Source organism: Salvelinus sp. IW2-2015, linkage group LG26 (genome assembly GCF_002910315.2).
Source record: "Salvelinus sp. IW2-2015 linkage group LG26, ASM291031v2, whole genome shotgun sequence".
NCBI lineage: Eukaryota > Metazoa > Chordata > Actinopteri > Salmoniformes > Salmonidae > Salvelinus > Salvelinus sp. IW2-2015.
The window spans coordinates 11,349,536-11,369,247 of NC_036866.1; the positions used below are offsets into that span (position 1 = coordinate 11,349,536).

Sequence of the window (19,712 nt, forward strand, 5' to 3'; positions counted from 1 at the left end):
CACTTCATACTTATCAAATCGGTTAAGACAACAACGCACGTTCCTTCTGATCCACAGAAGCACATAAAAAATCTAAACAAACCCACCTCTCGGGATCCGCACAGCCTTGCCTTTACCCAGCACTCTCTCCACCAGTTTGGATAACTGAAATGGTTTCTTAAAGACTGGTTCTCTGCTCAGCTGCTCCTCATTAACAAACCGTACTCCTACTAGATACGAAGGGTCATTCTCATCACTGTATACCACTTTGCTCCGTTTTCCGTTATTTTGGACAATACTCAAATTATCCTTGATTCTACCACTATTGTATTCAGAATCCACTCCATCATCTCATTCCGCCATCTTTCGTTCGTCGTCCGGTCGCCTCGACCTCTCACTCGTCCATTCGATCCCCTATGGGCTATGTTTTTGAAATGTTGTCTTGTTACCATGTTTGATTACATTCGTTTATTTATATAAAAAATCCAGTTAATACACAACATTACATAATTTATGCTCATGTGTGTCCATTGGTTTCTGTTTACACGAAAATATTTGTTTGTCTTTTGCCTACTAATCACAGAGAATATGGAAAGTAAATCGTTATTCGGTCACCTTTCTATGGTTGTTAAACTGTTTTATATAGCATACTTATTAGAAAAATGATCGTGTATATTCAAGCTAAATAGAGTGTGTATCTCTATAGTGTGGCTCGGAGATTAGCTAATGTATCACTGCTTGCTACAGTATCTCTCATTGGTTACARAATTGCAATATCCAAATGCTCCACTGAACAGCGCTTCTTAATAACAAGCTTTCTCACTAAATGGCCTACTATTTGCAGGTTGCGGGTGAAGGTAAACTACCTTGTGATAAGGATGACAGTAGGCTAAGCATAAAATGCAATAATATTGACGACTGGATTGCAGAGTACTATGAACTAACTAGGCTATGTAAATATGGTGCTATTCTATAATATTATATGTATTTTAATTTACAATATATGTTTAAAATAGCCCTGTCAAATCTGTCTTGATTTAGGCCTATTTATATCCATTTACATCCAGACCATAAGAGAAAAATAGTTTGTTGATTGTTTAACACATGTGATTCACAATGAACACCATAACCCTCCGGAATTCCTGCTAAACCCATTCATTCATAGACCGGGGAAAACGGTGCTGTCCGGTCCAGAAAACATCCGCTGTAAAACACCTAGATGTCTGGTTTACTATATCTCGTTCTCTCGCTGTTGTGTGTCCTATATAAATCAGTTTTGATCAATAACGTTGCCGAAATCATCTACTGAGGCAATATTTTCCATTAATTAGGTCAAATAATTAATCTTTATGATTTATGATTAAATAATTGTGCCGTCTASTAGCCTTTTTGTTTATGACAAACAACTCATTGTTCCCGATCATTGTTCACATAATGCCATTTCCTTTGGGAAATTTTCAACCTTGGATTTGGGAGCTAGATGAGGCTAATTACTGGAAACCAAATGGGGGCAGGGAATGTTGGAAGTTATAAGGAATTTCCCACAGTATGATTGGTTTGATACATTTTTACTGGGCTCTTCCATTGGTCCAGAGTAACATCAATCTCGAATTTTCGAAATCCCTCAAATTTGAAACTTTTTGTGAGGAGGAGTCAGGTTACACACTCCTGTAACCGAGCTCAGCAGGGAGAGAAGAAACAGTCTTTCAATTATTTACACACCAGTACCTGATACAAAATACAGTTACATGGAAGACAAAGAACAGCAAGTAAAGACGAAGACCCGACTCATGGTGATGTACATGGATTTGCTATGGGTTGCCATAATGAAGACTCGAGATTTTGCCTAGATTAAATTGTCAAATTGTAGCAGCGTAATCCACGGTCCCTTTACTCACCCTCCGTATCCGGTTTGATTTGAACGAAAGGTAAATTCAATTTAGATGGTATTTTAGCCTATGCTTGACCAGTCTTTGAGAAACATTTAACAAATAATAGGTTACATAGTCGTTTGAAACTATACAATGGAGGATGGGAGGTGTCAGAATTGGATAAAGGAAGGCTGAAGCCCAATTTTCCCACAACATTTACATTAGTCATAACTAGAATAGGCAGTGTAATGTCATTCGACCTTAAATGCAATAATAAATCCACGATATTGTATATAAACCTAGTTTGCCAACATAAGATAATTCTATTTTTATTTCCTTGTGTTTGGTCAGTATTTTGGTTTGACAGTTGTCATTCAAAACGAATACATTTATGATGTGAATGATTTAATCCTTACAAATCGAAGTTAATTTAAAAAAAAATGGTTTACAAATCAATAGTTTTCAATGGAATTCCCCACAAAAGGTGAAGCCTAGTGTTATCATGTTCCTTTCTTGCGTTTCAAACGCCACTGTCGGATTGCAAGCCTTCTTTCCTCCACAAGCCATTTATTTCATCTCTGTATGAAGTGTATATCAAGCGATTTGTTGAAGATGTGCCTGCTTGAGGCCTACTCCGCATCTTACCCCATATAACATACAAAATGTAGCAACAGAAAAGTAGTTTTTTATATGTGACTTTGTTATTATGGAGATAATCGAGATGAAAGCTTTTCTACTAGTATGTGTATGAATACCCTCTGTGTATTCTGGCAGGTAGTACACTTTATTATACAGCACTAACTGTTTATGTCACTAGTAAAAGGAGAATCAGAACGTTTTCAGTTTGCATGAATTGCGGTCTTGAATGAGTTGCCTCTTGCAGCTTTAACCAGCTGTAACCAGCTGTGTCTGAAGAAATTATTTATCCAATTGTATTGGTTGCATACACATATTTAGCAGATGTTATTGCGGGTGTAGTGAAATAGTTGTGATATTTATTTATATTGTTTTATTTATGGATTTTGTTTTTCTAAACAATTGTTGCTACCCCACTGTGTATGTGCATCTACGTTGCTACCCTTGCTCATATCACCTCCACCCTACCTGATACCCTAGACCCACTCCAATTTGCCTACTGCCCCAATAGGTCCACAGACGAGGCAATCACACTGAACACTGCCCTAACCCATCCGGACAAGGGGAATACCTATAAGAATGCTGTTCATTGACTACAGCTCAGCATTTAACACCATAGTACCCTCCAAACTCGTCATTAAGCTTGAGATCCTGGGTCTCGACCCCACCCTGTGCAACTGGGTCATGGACTTTCTGACGGGCCAACCCCAGGTGGTTGGGGTAGGAAACAACATCTCCACCCCACTGATCCTCAACACTGGGGCCCATTCTCAGCACTCTCCTGTACTCCCTGTTCACCCATGACTGCGTGTCCATGCACGCCTCCAACTCAATCATCAAGTTTGCGGACGACACTACAGTGGTAGGCTTGATTACCAACAACGACGAGACTGCCTACAGGGAGGAGGTGAGGGCCCTCGGAGTGTGGCRTCAGGAAAATAACCTCTCACTCAATGTCAGCAAAACAAAAGAGGTGATYGTGGACTTTAGGAAAAAGCAAAGAGAGCACCCCCCTATCCACATCGATGGGACGGCAGTGGAGAAGGTGGAAAGTTAAGTTCCTCGGCGTACACATCACGGACAAACTTAAATGGTCCACCCACACAGACAACTTGGTGAAGAAGTCGCAACAGCGCCTCTTCAACCTCAGGAGGCTGAAGAAATTTGGCATGTCACTGAAAACTCACAAACTTTAAGATGCACAATCGAGAGCATCCTGATGGGCTGTATCACCGCCTGGTACGGCAACTGCTCCGCCCACAACCGTAAGACTCTCCAGAGGGTAGTGCGGTCTGCACAACGCATCACCGGGGGCAAACTACCTGTCCTCCAGGASACCTACAACATCCGGTGTCACAGGAAGGCCAAAATAATAATAATGAAGAACAACAACCATCTGAGCCACTGCCTGTTCACCCCGCTATCACCCAGAAGGCGAGGTCAGTACAGGTGCACCAAAGCTGGGACCGAGAGACTAAAAAACAGCTTCTATCTCAAGGCCATCAGACTGTTAAACAGCCATCACTAACATTGAGTGGCTGCTGCCAACATACTGACTCAAATCTCTAGCCACTTTAATAATTGGATGTAATAAATGTAKCACTAGTCACTTTAAACAATGCCACTTTATATAATGATTACATACCCTACATTACTCATCTCATATACTGTACTCTACAATCTACTGCATCTTGCCTATGCCGCACGGCCATCACTCATCCATATATTTATATGTACATATTCTTATTCATCCCTTTACACTTGTGTGTGTATAAGGTAGTTGTTGTGAAATTGTTAGTGCAGTAATATCTAACAAGTAATCTATCGGAACTAGAAGCACAAGAATTTCGCTACACTCGCATTAACATCTGCTAACCATGTGTATGTGACCAATAAGATTTGATTTGATTTGGCTATGGCTATGGCTGACAAACAAGTGGGTCAGTTACAACTACCGTTTGGTTGCTCGGCTAACTGAGAACCAAGGTCCACTTTGGCCAGGAAGCCAGCTCCAAAATCCCAAACATTAATTGATGTCAAACCTATTTGTCATGATTTCTGACACTCAAGCACTGCTGGAAATGTATGATTATCCCTGTGGAGATGAAAGGTAACTCATTGACAAGAGCAGTACAGAGATGTTTTACCTGAGTTMCAAGACTGCAAAGTTCAGTTGGCCAGCAGCCTCAGTTGTTACCTAGGAAATATGAAACAGTCTGTGCATGGAAGGGCAGTGAAACCTTCCTAGAAAGAAGACTATATGTGACAGACTAGAGACAAATGACAGAGTATGCCTTTGGGACATTTGTTTCTCTGTGTGTGTGTGAATTGTAGGTCCCCACAAGGATTGAAGAACAAAACGTGTGTGTGCCAGGGTTGGGCTCAATAGATAAACATGGCGAGGCATAGCTTAACATGACCACGCCCCCGAGTAGGGTACAGACGTGGRGTACTCCCTTTACTCCAATGTTTAATTGTCTACTTTACTCAGAACCTGACTGGCTGTATTATTTTTTTTATCATTACAAACTCAACTAAAAAAGAAACGTCCTCTCACTGTCAACTGCGGTTATTTTCAGCAAACTTAAAGTGCAAATATTTGTATGAACATAAGATTCAACAACTGATACACAAACTGAGCAAGTTCCACAGACATGTCACTAACAAAAATGGAATAATGTGTCCCTGAACAAAGGGGGGGTCAAAATAAAAAATAACAGTCAGTAGCTGGTGTGGCCACCAGCTGCATTAAGTACTGCAGTTCATCTCCTCCTCTTGGACTGTGCCAGTTCTTGCTGTGAGATGTTACCCCACTCTTCCACCAAGGCACCTGCAAGTTCCTGGACATTTCTAGGGGGAATGGCCCTCCCTAGCCCTTACCCTCTGATCCAACAGGTCTCAGACGTGCTCAATGGGATTGAGATCCGGGCTCTTCGCTGGCCATGGCAGAACACTGACATTCCTGTCTTGCAGGAAATCACGCACAGAACAAGCAGTATGGCTGGTGGCATTGTTATGCTGGAGGGTCATGTCAGGATGAGCCTGCAGGAAGGGTACCACATGAGGAAGGAGGATGTCTTCCCTGTAATGCACAGCGGTGAGATTGCCTGCAATGACAACAAGCTCAGTCCGATGATGCTGTGCCACACCGCCCCAGACCATGACGGACCCTCCACCTCCAAATCGATCCTTCTCCAGAGTACAGGCCTCGGTGTAACGCTCATTCCTTTGACGATAAATGCGAATCCAACCATCACCCCTGGTGAGACAAAACCGCGACTTGTCAGTGAAGAGCACTTTTTGCCAGTCCTGTCTGGTTCAGCGATGGTGGGTTTGTGCCCTTAGGTGATGTTGCCGGTGATGTCTGGTGAGGACCTGCCTTTCAACAGGCCTACAAGCCCTCAGTCCAGCCTCCCTCAGCCTATTGTGGACAGTCTGAGCACTGATGGAGGGATTGTGCGTTCCTGATGTAACTCAGGCAGTTGTGGTTGCCATCCTGTCCCGCAGGTGTGATGTTCGAATGTACCGATCTTGTGCAGGTGTTGTTACACGTGGTCTGCCACTGTGAGGATGATCAGCTGTCCGTCCTGTCTTAGGCGTCTCATAGTACGGACTTTGCAATTTATTGCCCTGGCCATATCTGCAGTCCTCGTGCCTCCTTGCAGCATGCCTAGGGCAGGGTCACGCAGGGACCCTGGGCATCTTTCTTTGGTGTTTTTCAGAGTCAGTAGAAAGGCCTCTTTAGTGTCCTTAGTTTTCATAACTGTGACCTTAATTGCCTACTGTCTAAGCTGTTAGTGTCTTAACGACCGTTCCACAGGTGCATGTTCATTAATTGTTTATGGTTCATTGAACAAGCATGGGTAACAGCGTTTAAACCCTTTACAATGAAGATCTGAGAAGTTATTTGGATTTTTACGAATTATCTTTGAAAGACCTGGTCCTGAAAAAGGGACGTTTTTCTTTTTTTGCTGAGTTTTGGATATGCTTGGTTGGTTGTTTTTTTAACGTACTTCCATGTCATCTTACCATCATACCTGAACCTGAACCCACTTTGAAGCAAATGTAAAAATGTTAGCATTAACAGAAACTGTAGCGTTGACTGTATGTCACCATTATCAGCCAAAGAGCCGATTCCAATTGACTTTCTTCAACTAGCTAACTTACCCTGATTTTATAACTTGGATGCCGAAAAGTTCTTGCACACCGTTTTGTTTGAACAATAGTAGGAGAAAAGACCACCAAATCAACCCTTACAAAAAAGATAGCCTTTTTGTAACTGCAGTCGACTGGGGTATTTTGGATGCAGTAATTGCAGAATAACTGCAGTTATACTGCACTCTAACTGCAGTTAAGTGCAAAATTACTGCAGTAAAAAATACTGCACTCTGGCTGCAATCTTTTTTCGTAAGAAAAGTTTCAACTGCCCAAGGACTAGGATAAACGAACTTCTTGGTTTCAGGCTATATGCCGCGATGATGATGATGGAAATATGTGGGCTCTGGTTACGCAATACATTTGTGTGTTCAAAGCACTTAATTCATGGTAAATTGCCAGCTAATGCTTCTTTGTAGCTATGTGTATTGCCTGTGTAAACCTGGAAATTCCACCAAGTAGGTGTAGATTTTGCCATAGGCTATTTTGGGCCATTTGGTAGGGTTGTCTGCACAGCTGGTCTCAGGCAAGTGGAAAGTACATATAGGAAGTCCTAAATACCTAAACCGTTCAAGGGCAGGCAAAGACGGGAAGTAGTTACACGGCATATGTAAGTCTAGCGATTTAGATCGAGATTAACTTCTTTCACACGCCAGCCAGTTAACGTCAATTAACCTGAGAAAAAGCTAGATTTAAACAAATGGAGATGTACAGTACCAGTCAAAAGGTTTGGACACACCTACTCATTCAAGGGTTTTTCTTTATTTTTACTATTGTAGAATAATAGTGAAGACATCAAAACTATGAAATAACACACAGAATCATGTAGTAACCAACAAAGTGTTAAACAAATCAAAAAATATTTGAGATTTTTCAAATAGCCACCCTTTGCCTTGATGACAGCTTTGCACACTCTTGGCATTCTCTCAACCAGCTTCAGGAGGTAGTTACCTGAAATGCATTTAAATTAACAGGTGTGCCTTAATTTGGGGAATTTCTTTCTTAATGCGTTTGAGCCAAGCAGTTGTGTTGTGACAAGGTAGGGGTGGTATACAGAAGATGGCCCTATTTGGTAAAAGACCAAGTCCATATTATGGCAAGAACCGCTCAAATAAGCAAAGAGAAACGACAGTCCATCATTACTTTAAGCCAAGAACTTTGAAAGTTTCTTCAAGTGCAGTTGCAAAAACCATCAAGCGCTATGATGAAACTGGCTCTCATGAGGACTGCCACGGGGAAGGAAGACCCAGAGTTACCTCTGCTGCAGAAGAAAAGTTCATTAGAGTTACCAGCCTCAGATATTGCAGCCCAAATAAATGCTTAACTGTTCAGAGAAGACTGCGTGAATCAGGCCTTCATGGTTGAAGGACACCAATAATAAGAAGATTTGCTTGGGCCAAGAAACACGAGCAATAGACATTAGACTGGTGGAAATCTGTCCTTTGGTCTGATTAGTCCAAATTTCAAGATTTTTGGTTCCAACCGCTGTGTCTTTGAGACACAGAGTAGGTGAATGGATGATCTTTGCATGTGTAGTTCCCACCGTGAAGCATGGAGGAAGAGGCGTGGGGCTGGTGACACTGTATGTGATTTATTTAGAATTCAAGGCACACTTAACCAGCATGGCCAACACAGCATTCTGCAGTGATACGCCATCCCATCTGGTTTGGCCTTAGTCCCACTATCATTTGTTTATCAACAGGACAATGATCCACACAGTCTGGAGGTGTGTTAAAGGCTATTTGACCAAGAAGGAGAGTGATGGAGTGCTGTATCAGATGACCTGGCCTCCACAATCACCCAACCTCAACCCATTGAGATGGTTTGGGATGAGTTGGACCGCAGAGTGAAGGAAAAGCAGCAAGCAAGTGCTCAGTGCATGTGGGAACTCCTTCAAGACTGTTGGAAAGCTTTCCAGGTGAAGCTGGTTGAGAGAATGCCAAGATTGTGCAAAGCTGTCATCAAGGCAAAGGTGCCTAATTTTGAAATCTAAAATATTTTGATTTGTTTAACATTTTTGGGGTTACTACATGATTCCATATGTGTTATTTCATAGTTTTGATATCTTCACTATTATTTTACAATTTAGAAAATAGAAAAAATAAAGAAAAACCATTGAATGAGAAGGTGTTAACTTTTGACTGGTACTGTAAGTATAATGCGACAGCTTTACTAGCTTTACTGTCCGTGTTAGCAGGTCGAGTAACGCATTAGTGGCAGAATACATATCATGCAAATAATTTGTTGTGACAGCCAAGTATGTTAATAACAACACGTGAAAACGTTTATTGAATCGACAAAAAAAGTGTCCATTTGTTTAGGATGATGCCATATTTAGGCTAATTACATGGGAGTAATGGGAGGACCCTACTCTGTACCCTACTCGGGGGTGTGGTCATGTTAATCCACACCTCGCCATGTGTCTCTATTCCAAATTTTGTTAAAAKTTAAAAGTTAAAATTTGAATTGACCACACCCACAGGATTTTGTGTGGTAGGAAATAAAATGTAGTGCTATTCAAAGAAATTCCACTCAATCATAGATGGGTTGGCTGTCAACGTCACCAAAGCAATGCTTCCATGGGGCAGAAGTCCATTAGTTGTGATTCTGGATGGCCAGATGGCTAACAACAATGACAAACTGCCATGTGGGGAATCATAAGTTGCTTGTTTCAGCTAGTTTTATCTTGTTCTTGATACTATGTCCTGTTTTGACTGATTTCATGTCAATGCTAAAATTTGCTAGCTAACCAACAACTGTAACGAACAATGTATTTGAGAGACAACAAGTGCTCATTTTGAAAATGTATTTATTATTTCAATATACATTGGAGACAAAATATAATTTACATGTTCTTAAGTCTAAGCCAACCCTGTCTGTTTTGCCCCATTGTTGCACACGCGTCGGTTTTGTTGCTAAACAACCAGCCCGTCTATAGAACATGAGTTTCATTGAATCTAACAGGTCACACTTCCAAAGAATATATAACTTTTCTCAGGAAGCAATGTTCATATACTTTTAACCTTAATGCTTAGAATAGCCAATTAGATTTTCACTGTCCATTTGATTTGTTTGGCTTCTTTTTGAAGGCTTCAAGGTCAACTTGAGGGTTAAACTAATGCATTCTGAGATGTAGTATTTTTCCCATATTTAATGAAATATAATAATAACTTAGAATATTCACATAAGGTTTTGTTTTCCTTGATCATTTATTTTAAGTTTCAACAATATTTTCTATGCATGTATATAACGTGTTTTATGTACAATATATTTGTATAGACTGCACCTAATATAGACTATAAGAGGCATTTCACTATATTCCATTTCCTTTTTAATTCGAATTGCAATTCTGGATTCTGTTTAGTACTTAAATTTGAATTTTATTGGAATTTGAGGCATTTTCAATTCTGATTTGAGCCCACACTCGTGTGTGTGTGTGAGAGAGATGTGTGTCTTTGATCGCTTATCAGTCGGTCAATAAAACACTTTTTTGATGTAAAACTCCTTTGTAGGCATGCCATGTTTCCTCAAAGTCCATGTGGTGGTGCCATTGTCAAAAACTGATAACAGGCGAGTTAGTCATCTACCTTTATCTATGGGTCTATTGTTTTAAACTGGTTTCGGCTTGTATTTACTTTCAACCTACTCAATATAATGTTAATGCGATGTCATGTCTATGACAAGGATACCATTGTTGCATCACACCTGCACATATTATTTTATAGTTGCACATACAGTACCCTATCCATTCACATTTGTCATAATATTTTCCACCATTTGTCCCTGATGTTGTTTGACCCCTCAGCCAGGTCCCACATTTCCTGGTTCACCTGTGGCATCAAGGCAGACTTCTCTTACCCTGGTCTATTTTTTCAAATTGGTCATATTAATTATTAATCTGTGATCCATTTAATGCTGCCACGTTAATTATTAATCCCGCAGCAGGCTCTTTCAGATCTGAGAAGACTATAAAAAAGGGACTGTCTCCCCCTTAGGCACTGTGCACAACCCCTGATACTGTGTGGGAGGATGATGGAGCGACACACACAAACACACACACTGATACACACATCACAGCCATACAAAACTGAGTTCCCAGCACTCATCAGCGCCTCCACTGTTATGCAACAGCTCAAGAGTAGGAGAGATTAGAGGACAGTAGGAGAGTAAGAGAGAGGAGTAAAAACTACACTTGATGAAATTGTAGCAGGCAGTAATCCTAATTGATCCTGTTCATTACCAGAAAGAATAAATGTTTCATGTGAAGAGCTGATTGTGAGGTGATCAGTTCAGACCCAACACAAAGCACGGCTACATTTTACATAACCATTGTGCATTGTCTCTTATTGTAGATAAGGGTGATGTCATACATTTCTGTAAATCTAAGTTCCTGAGACATGTTACAATACTAAAGAAGTGTGTGGGGATTTCCCCCTATTTTGAATTAATGTTATACATGTAGGGTACATTTACATTTACATTTAAGTCATTTAGCAGACGCTCTTATCCAGAGCGACTTACAAATTGGAAAGTTCATACATATTCATCCTGGTCCCCCCGTGGGGAATGAACCCACAACCCTGGCGTTGCAAGCGCCATGCTCTACCAACTGAGCCACACGGGACCACTAGGCTATGCAATTGGAATTATAAGCAAGCCACACAGCCTAAAACATATTATTCACTCTTGAATAATATAAACTCTTGTTCAAAGTTATATAGTTACAGTATTTCCAGACATGCTTGCTTAGCTACTCCACCTTGATCTTTTGAAGTAGTTTCACAGAAATGTCTATACAGGTTTCTGCCAGCCAGTCTAGTTTTGAGTTGGGGGAGCAGTATTGAGACTGGGTGGGGATTCATATCATCTTCCCTAAGGCTTAGGAGAGGGGTGGGGCCTGAGGCAGAGTGGACAGGAAAGGGAGCTCCAGGTGTATCCAATCATTGGTCCTCTCTCACCTGACCCAATCATACTAGCCTGACAGACTTTCAGACACATGTTTGGCCATCAAACCTCCACAGTCCCTTTCTGAGCCACTCTGCACACCCAGCATTGAGCCTCTGGAGGCCACTTTTCACCTGCAGGAGGGTAAGTGCTTCTGGGGACGCCGGCCAGTCCGAGTCCCTGGCTGCCAAAGAGGCCCAGGGTCGTGTTTCATTTCCATGAGTCATGTTTACCTACCTGTTCTACTTTGACTGAGGTCTTGTTTTTTTAAACTATATAGTTTAAGCACTCTCTGGATTACACTGCACTGATGTTGGTTTAAGTAAATCCAGTTGATATGCCAGCACTTTGTCTCTCATTCCAGAGTGCCTGCCCAGCTCAAAGAAAACCAGTATTAATTGCTCTGTTGTATGTGGGATATATATATATATTGGCTGAACACACAGTAATGTTGTCACTGTCATGTCTCGTTCTGTTTTCAATCCATTCCAGCAGCGCCAATATAAATAGTGCTGAGATGGGATCCAAGCTTGGCCAAGCTTTCCCTGCCTGGGCCCAGTTCACACAGCAGCTTATATTTGGCCATAACTCCCACTGCACAGTTACAAGGCAGGAGTACTTGATAGAAAAGTGTTTCATCATTCTAAGCGCTTGTCCTTTCATGACGCCTCCCATCTCGTGAGAGAGACAGTAAGACAGTAGGGCGTAGGGAGAGAGAGGATCTCCCTACATTTGTGATTGCCAGCTCCAGGAAGAATTTGTTGTCTTTCTTTGGCTTTGAGGAAAACTACAGACGCTCCTGAGTATCCATCACATCTGAAGTTAAGTGTTTGGATTCACTGTGGTGAAAGACAAATACAGGCTTTTTTCTTTTTACTTCTTCACAGCAGTATTAGTCATCACAGCCACTGACTCCATTAAAGTTATTCTCTTTGACAGGAGAGAAATCTAATGAGCCCCCTGAAAATCACTTCACTCTCCAGGCTCTGAAAGGTTTCTTTTTAATCCACTGAATCAGTTTTTTCATACTTCCAGCAGAGAGAGGCTTGTGAACTTTGATTTCTTTGCGCAGTGTCGCAAGCTGTACTTGTCTCTATCCTCAAAGAATCTCTGTTCAGATTCTCATTGACACATTGTGATTGAATGTAGCAGGCAAAGTGGTGTTTTTCTTTACATCCCTCTGACAATGTTGTAGGGAAAGCTTGTCTTTGGTTTCTGACGTGGGTACTCCCTTGGAAGAAAAAGCGTCCCGCTGACACTCGAAGGAGACCAATTGGTATTCTTGGAGAGACCATGCGGATTGGAGTGGAATCACATGAGTCACATAGCAGGCACATTTTCATTCTGCAGTCGGTCAGCTGCTTTACAGTAATAATACTTAGCAGATATTACTGTTGGTAAATATGAGCATTTGGATTAGCATCCAGTCACATTTAGGATTTTAATAAAGGTTTTATGTTTTAATCTTGGAGGGAGTAATGATTGCTAGGATATGCTAGAGATGGGTACAGATCTAGGCTCAGCTTACCTTCCCTAACTTATAACTTTAGCCTTTGGGGGGTAAAATGAGCCGCTGACCTTGGCTCCGTCTCTAGAGGTAACCTCATCCTACTTCCTTAGGGATTAAGACAGGCTGAACCTGAACCTGTCATTCCTGGGTTCTTGTTGCGGAGCTACTGCAGTACTGTCGGGCCCGGGACCGGGCTCATCTGGCTGAGGAAATGCAGAAGATATGAAAGCCTGTGTCCCCCTGACCCATTGTTTATGAGCTGACACAATGTGTTGAGGCTTCCTCTGAGTCATTGTGCTTTGGCAGGCAACACCCACAGCTCGGAGCTAGCCTCCTCAAATGTGCAGACGTACGCTATAGCCCATCCTCACACATAAACCTATTTTTTTCTAAATGTGGATTCAGCCAGTAGCTGCAGAGACAGTCCTATCATTGGCTGCTTTGCAGAACTGCAGTGAGTCTCATCACTCCTACATGATGTCATTCTTGTATCTTAGATTCTATTTTAATTGGTGACTGGGTCTTTATGTCCCATGACATAGTTATACTAAGGGATTGCACACCGGTAGCAAGACTCTTCAATGCCTTCATTCAGATGAGAAAATGAAATAATTAAATGTGATAATTTGCATAGAGTTAATTGACTGTCTGCAGTATGTTTCCTCAAAAATTATTAATTCTGCATGATCTGCTGGTGCTAGAAATGCAAAAGGCAAATATGGGTTTCCCATATGTTGTCAGGAATGCATCCAAATAAACATCTGTTATTTCCTCTCTGTACAGTATATAATTAAGAAGGAAGAAAATCCACCATCGGGTTTCAGTGAGTGTGCATCTGTATGACCCAAATCTCTTTTCTCCCTCTCTCTCTCTCGCCCTCCAGACGTCATTATGGACTCCTTCAGTACTAAGAGCCTGGCCCTTCAGGCCCAGAAGAAGCTGATGAGCAAGATGGCCACCAAGAGCATGGCTAACCTCTTCATTGACGACACCAGCAGCGAAGTGCTGGACGAGCTCTACCGCGTCACGAAGGAGTACACGCGCAACCGCAAGGAGGCTCAGAAGATCATCAAGAACCTTATCAAGATGGTGGTGAAGCTGGGAGTCCTCTACCGCAACAACCAGTTCAGCGGGGAGGAGCTGGTGCTGGTTGAGAGCTTCAGGTAGATTATGCTATATCATTATATTATGGCAATAGAGAGCATTAACAGGGTTATAATGGTCTTTGATTAAGGGTTGCCAGCCATGGGTGTTGAGGGCTAATTAGCACAGGTTTTTATTCCAGCCCTGATAAAAATAATCATTGTTTTGGGCTTGAACAAAAGCTGTGGCCCTCAGAGAAATGGCATGTGGTTTGCCAGCTACTGTAGTTAAGTCATCATGCATAACAACTCTACTGCGTCCCCTTTCCAGGAAGAAGGTCCACACACTGGCTATGACGGCTGTCAGCTTTCACCAGATCGAGTTCACGTTCGACCGGCGCGTGATGAGCGCCATCCTGAACGAGTGCCGCGAGCTGCTGCACCAGGCCATCAACCGCCACCTGACGGCCAAGAGCCACTCGCGGGTCAACCACGTGTTCAACCACTTTGCCGACTGTGACTTCCTCGCGGCGCTCTATGGGCCGTCTGAGGTGTACCGCGGCCACCTGCAGAGGATCTGTGACGGCGTCAACAAGATGCTGGACGAGGGCAACCTTTGACCTCTCCCCAGGACCCTTTGACCCCTCCCCCTTTAACCTTTTGAGGCATTACCTGGTGGTGTGAAATCCACCACGGGGTTGCCTTATTGGCTTGCATTGTTTTGTTTTTTTAAGAGACTGACGTTATGCATATTGTATGTGGACATTTACAGTTGATGTCGGAAGTTTACATACACTTAGGTTGGAGTCATTAAAACTTGTTTTTCAACCACTCCACAAATTTCTTGTTAACAAATTATAGTTTTGGCAAGTCGGTTAGGACATCAAAGTAATTTTTCCAACAATTGTTTACTGACAGATTATTTCACTTAATTCACTGTATCACAATTTCTGTGGGTCAGAAGTTTACATACACTAAGTTGACTGTGCCTTTAAACAGCTTGGGAAATTCCAGAAAATTATGTTATGGCTTTAGAAGCTTCTGAATGGCTAATTGACATCATTTGAGTCAATTGGAGGTGCACCTGTGGATGTATTTCAAGGCCTACCTGGAAACTCGGTGCCGCTTTGTTTGACATTATGGGAAAATCAAAAGAAATCAGCCAAGACCTCAGAAACAAGTTAGACCTCCACAAGTCTGGTTCATCCTTGGGAGCAATTTCCAAACGCCTTAAGGTACCACGTTCATCTGTACAAACAACAGTACGMAAGTATAAACACCATGGGACCACACAGCTGTCAAACAGCTCAGGAAGGAGACGCGTTCTGTCTCCTAGAGATGAACGTACTTTGGTGCGAAAAGTGCAAATCATTCCTAGAACAACAGCAAAGGACCATGTGAAGATGCTGGAGGAAACTGGTACAAAGTATCTATATCCACAGTAAAACGAGTCCTATATCGACATAACCTGAAAGGCCGCTCAGCAAGGAAGAAGCCACTGCTCCAAAACCGCCATAACACCGCCATAAAAAAGCCAGACTACGGTTTGCAACTGCACATGGGCACAAAGATTGTACTTTTTGGAGAAATGTCCTTTGGTCTGATGAAACAAAAATAGAACTGTTTGGCCATAATGACCGTTGTTTTGTTTGGAGAATAAAGGGGGAGGCTTGCRAGCCGAAGAACACCCTCCCAACCGGGAAGCACGGGTGTGGCAGCATCATGTTGTGGGGGTGCTTTGCTGCAGGAGGGACTGGTGCACTTCACAAAATAGATGGCGTCATGAGGAAGGACAATTATGTGGATATATTGAAGCAACATCTCAAGACATCAGTCAGGAAGTTAAAGCGTGGTTGCAAATGGGTCTTCCAAATGGACAATGACCCCAAGCATACTTCCAAAGTTGTGGCAAAATGGCTTAAGGACAACAAAGTCAAGGTATTGAAGGGGCCATCAGAAAGCCCTGACCTCAATCCTATAGAAAAATTGTGGGCAGAACTGAAAAAGCGTGTGCGAGCAAAGAGGCCTACAAACCTGACTCAATTGCACCAGCTCTGTCAGGAGGAATGGGCCAAAATTCACACAACTTATTGTGGGAAGCTTGTGGAAGGCTACCCGAAACGTTTGACCCAAGTTAAACAATTTAAAGGCAATGCTACCAAATACTAATTGAGTGCATGTAAACTTCTGACCCACTGGGAATGTGATGAAAGAAATAGAAGCTGAAATAAATAATTCTCTCTACTATTAGTCTGACATTTAACATTCTTAAAATAAAGTGGTGATCCTACCTGACCTAAGACGGGGATTTTTTACTAGGATTAAATGTCAGGAATTGTGAAAAAGTGAGTTTAAATGTATTTGGCTAAGATGTATGTAAACTTCCGACTTCAACTGTACTTTGTGTTTTCTTGTGTGTCCTTCCGACATTACTGTACAACACTGAAGGATGCTGTCGTTAGTCCGAAGTTTCTTCTAGCTTCTTTATTTAAAGGAAAAACATGGACCTCTCCAGTGAATGTAGAATACAAGCTCTTGTCAATCATTTCTGCACTGAGGACTTCACCAGTGCCTTGGCAATGTCTTTTTTTCCTATATAGACCAAGGGGTGTCTGTTCCCCCTGGCAACAAGGCATCCAACCACAGCGTAAAGGTCGTATGTGTGAGTGGTGAATTGAATGGGCTGAAATGCTTTTAGAGCAAAAGAAAGAGGACAATTATAGATTTTAAACTTCTTCAGGACAACTATAAGGGACTCTGTATTTAGAAACAGGAGTGCTACTTGAGGTTAAACAAGCACTGTAGTTTGTTTGTAATAATAAACAGTCTAGTAAAAATCATGAGCTGACGCACACCCAAAAATATTTGTAGATTTGCAGAGGTGTTACTTATTTTTATGTCACAGTTAACATAACAGACCAATAATCTAGATTCAGCATCACTTTAACACTCATACCACCATCCACATAGCCTCCATATCCTAAGGAAGTCTGTACTGTGTTTGGATCAAAATACCTGTATTGCCTGCTTTGGCCCCAATAACCTGTTTTTTTATTTTTATTGCAGCCACACCAAAGTGTGGGTCATGGGGATATAAACATGGAGGGAGTTGATTTGTGCTGTGAGTCCTTATTGTCACTGAGCTGCTGACTCATCAGCTCTTTAACCTCATCTGAGCTGTACTGAACCCACCGCCCAGCAAATACTTTGATTTCTGTAAATKATGTCTCTGCACAGGCGAGAGACTCCATGTACAGTCATGTTAATGAATGGAGGATATGGGAAAGGGAAGTAGCTTCCTAGATGAGGTTCTCTTTGTTGGTGAGATCTAGGCTGTTTCGTCACATAGCATAGGGAGAGACCGGGTATTATAGATTAGAGCAGAGACCAAAACAATACCTGATTGTACCTTCCATGATTCCATATAATTAATCCCCTACTCTGTGCCAATAATACAGATAATCCACTTCGCTCCAACACCCCATCCCCATTTAATGTGATTGAGATCCCCATCTCTGCTTGATGCAAGTCCTATTTGGGGTGAAGTTTTTTGTATTTTTTATGAACAATTGAAATTGTTATTTAGAGTTATATACTACTATCCTGCACATAATGTATGTTCTTTATCTAGACCTATCTCTGCGTGTTTGTATGGCTGAGCCTGTCTAGGAGACTGTTTGTGCTGTGGCCTCATTTAGTATTCTCAGTGACCGTGTATACCTGTGAGGAGCAGCAGCAGAGTTGTAATGAGCACTGTGTCCTCCAGGATCTACTCTGTCACGGAAACCTCCCTCTTCTGTACTGTAGCAGCTTTGCCAAAGAGGAACGCAATCTCACAATTGTGAAAAGGATATTTTCTAAAGGAACATTACTAAGGAAAACAGTATGCACAAGATGATGAATGTCGTGTTTTCAAATTTTACATTAYGTTTTTTCCCGTAACTTTTGTGTTGTCTCCATTTTGACTTAATCCTCCTACGTCTGGGGGAGATGTAGTAAGTGAATGCTCACAGGACTAGAACATTGAAGTCCCAGAATATTTGAGCTAGCTTAGAACTTAAATGTCAAAGATTCCATTCTTCCCAATATCAACACTTCTCAGGGTTAAGTCTTAGAGAGCTTGTACTCATGAAAAACTTCATGAAACAATTTGTCCAATTTGGCTTCATACATTTCAGATAAGCTCACGAGTCTTAAGTCATGTTGTATTTTTACCGTTGGATTGTGAAATTGGATTGTGATGTACATATTGTTTTAGTGTCCCTTCTCCTTTACTAGATATGATAAATATAAATGAATACTCCTTTTTTTTTTTATCAATAAATTCTTTGTCTTTTCTTGATTAAAGCACCAGTCTCTTTCCAGCTCGATGCTAAATTTCAGCAGCTAGATCAGAATGTAATCTGTGTGCGTCTGACCTGGATTGGGTCAGCCAAATCCCTTCCGCCTGGTCAGGACATTGTTAGGCTTGTGTTTACTTTAGGAACATGGCTAACTTCCTATCTGACAAACAATTTTGTTTTTGTGCATTTTTTTTCTTGAACTTAATTTCCAAACAGACATGCCCAGGTCAAAGGTGAAGGTGGAGGCCAATAGCGTGGAAATGAAGCGTTTCCACTCAGAATTGACATGGCTACAGTAATTCTTTACATTGGTCAGGATTCAGGAAATGTTCTATCAGCTTGTGAATGGAAAGGTCAAAGCTCAAATCAAGCTCAAATGCCAGCTGTGTGAATTCATTTGTACCTATTGGTTTTGATCATTTCCGAAAGACAGTGTCAGGATAGATTATCCGGTCTAGCTATTTTTGACAAAGAAATGATTGTAAAGACTTAAGTGTACTGGTAAGTGGCCAATCATTTTCTGAATCATTATCATGATAAGAAACATAATGGTCTCTTTTCAGGGTGGACAGAGGAGACATCGAAGCCTCACAGAAAATGGGTGGCACACACAGGTTTCTGTAATACTTATTTATTTTGGTCAGTCCAGTTGATTAGTCCAGTGTGGCTTGCTTCAATGGTCAGGCTAAAATGTTAACTTTGGAACTGCCAGTCCCTGACTTGTTTATCAAAGTGGATATTAATGTAAACTTTAATACATTTTTGTATGAAGCCGCCTTCCATTGGGGCATGACTATAATGTTTACATAATGAGCCAACTATGAAGGAGAAGTGCTGCATCTTAAAAAAGGAGGCAAGCTGAACACAGGAGGTTGGTGGCACCTTAATTGGGGAGGATGGGCTTGTGGAAATGGCTGGAGCGGAATATGTGGAATGGCCATTCCATTTACTCTGTTCCAGAGATTATCATGAGCCATCCTCCCCTCAGCAGCCCCTGCTGAACAGTGCAGGCCTGTGAAGACATTAGTCAGTCCACTCACATTCACTCAATCCATGTGTTAACTATACTGTATGTATGGAAAGAGTCTATCTACCCCAACCCTGTCCAAATTACCAGACACACCACAGGTTGACATCCTAATGAACTGCATCCATAAAGATAGGTTTTTAAAGGTCCACATCACTCCAAATA

General features: G+C 41.7%; 1 protein-coding gene across 2 annotated transcripts; it reads left to right on the forward strand.

Moving 5' to 3' along the window:
* The first annotated feature begins 1,624 nt into the window (after nucleotides 1–1,624).
* tnfaip8l1 (tumor necrosis factor, alpha-induced protein 8-like 1) lies at nucleotides 1,625–18,524 on the forward strand. Of its 2 annotated transcripts, none has more exons than XM_023970634.2 (3): nucleotides 1,625–1,907; nucleotides 13,979–14,258; nucleotides 14,509–18,524. In XM_023970634.2, exons 2-3 carry the CDS (start codon nucleotides 13,987–13,989, stop codon nucleotides 14,795–14,797), a joined length of 561 nt encoding a protein of 186 aa, XP_023826402.1. In that variant the 5' UTR covers nucleotides 1,625–1,907; nucleotides 13,979–13,986; the 3' UTR covers nucleotides 14,798–18,524. The 2 variants fall into 2 exon arrangements, with proteins under 2 accessions (XP_023826402.1, XP_023826403.1); XM_023970635.2 differs by lacking the exon at nucleotides 1,625–1,907 and adding an exon at nucleotides 11,590–11,729.
* The last annotated feature ends 1,188 nt before the right edge of the window (nucleotides 18,525–19,712 follow it).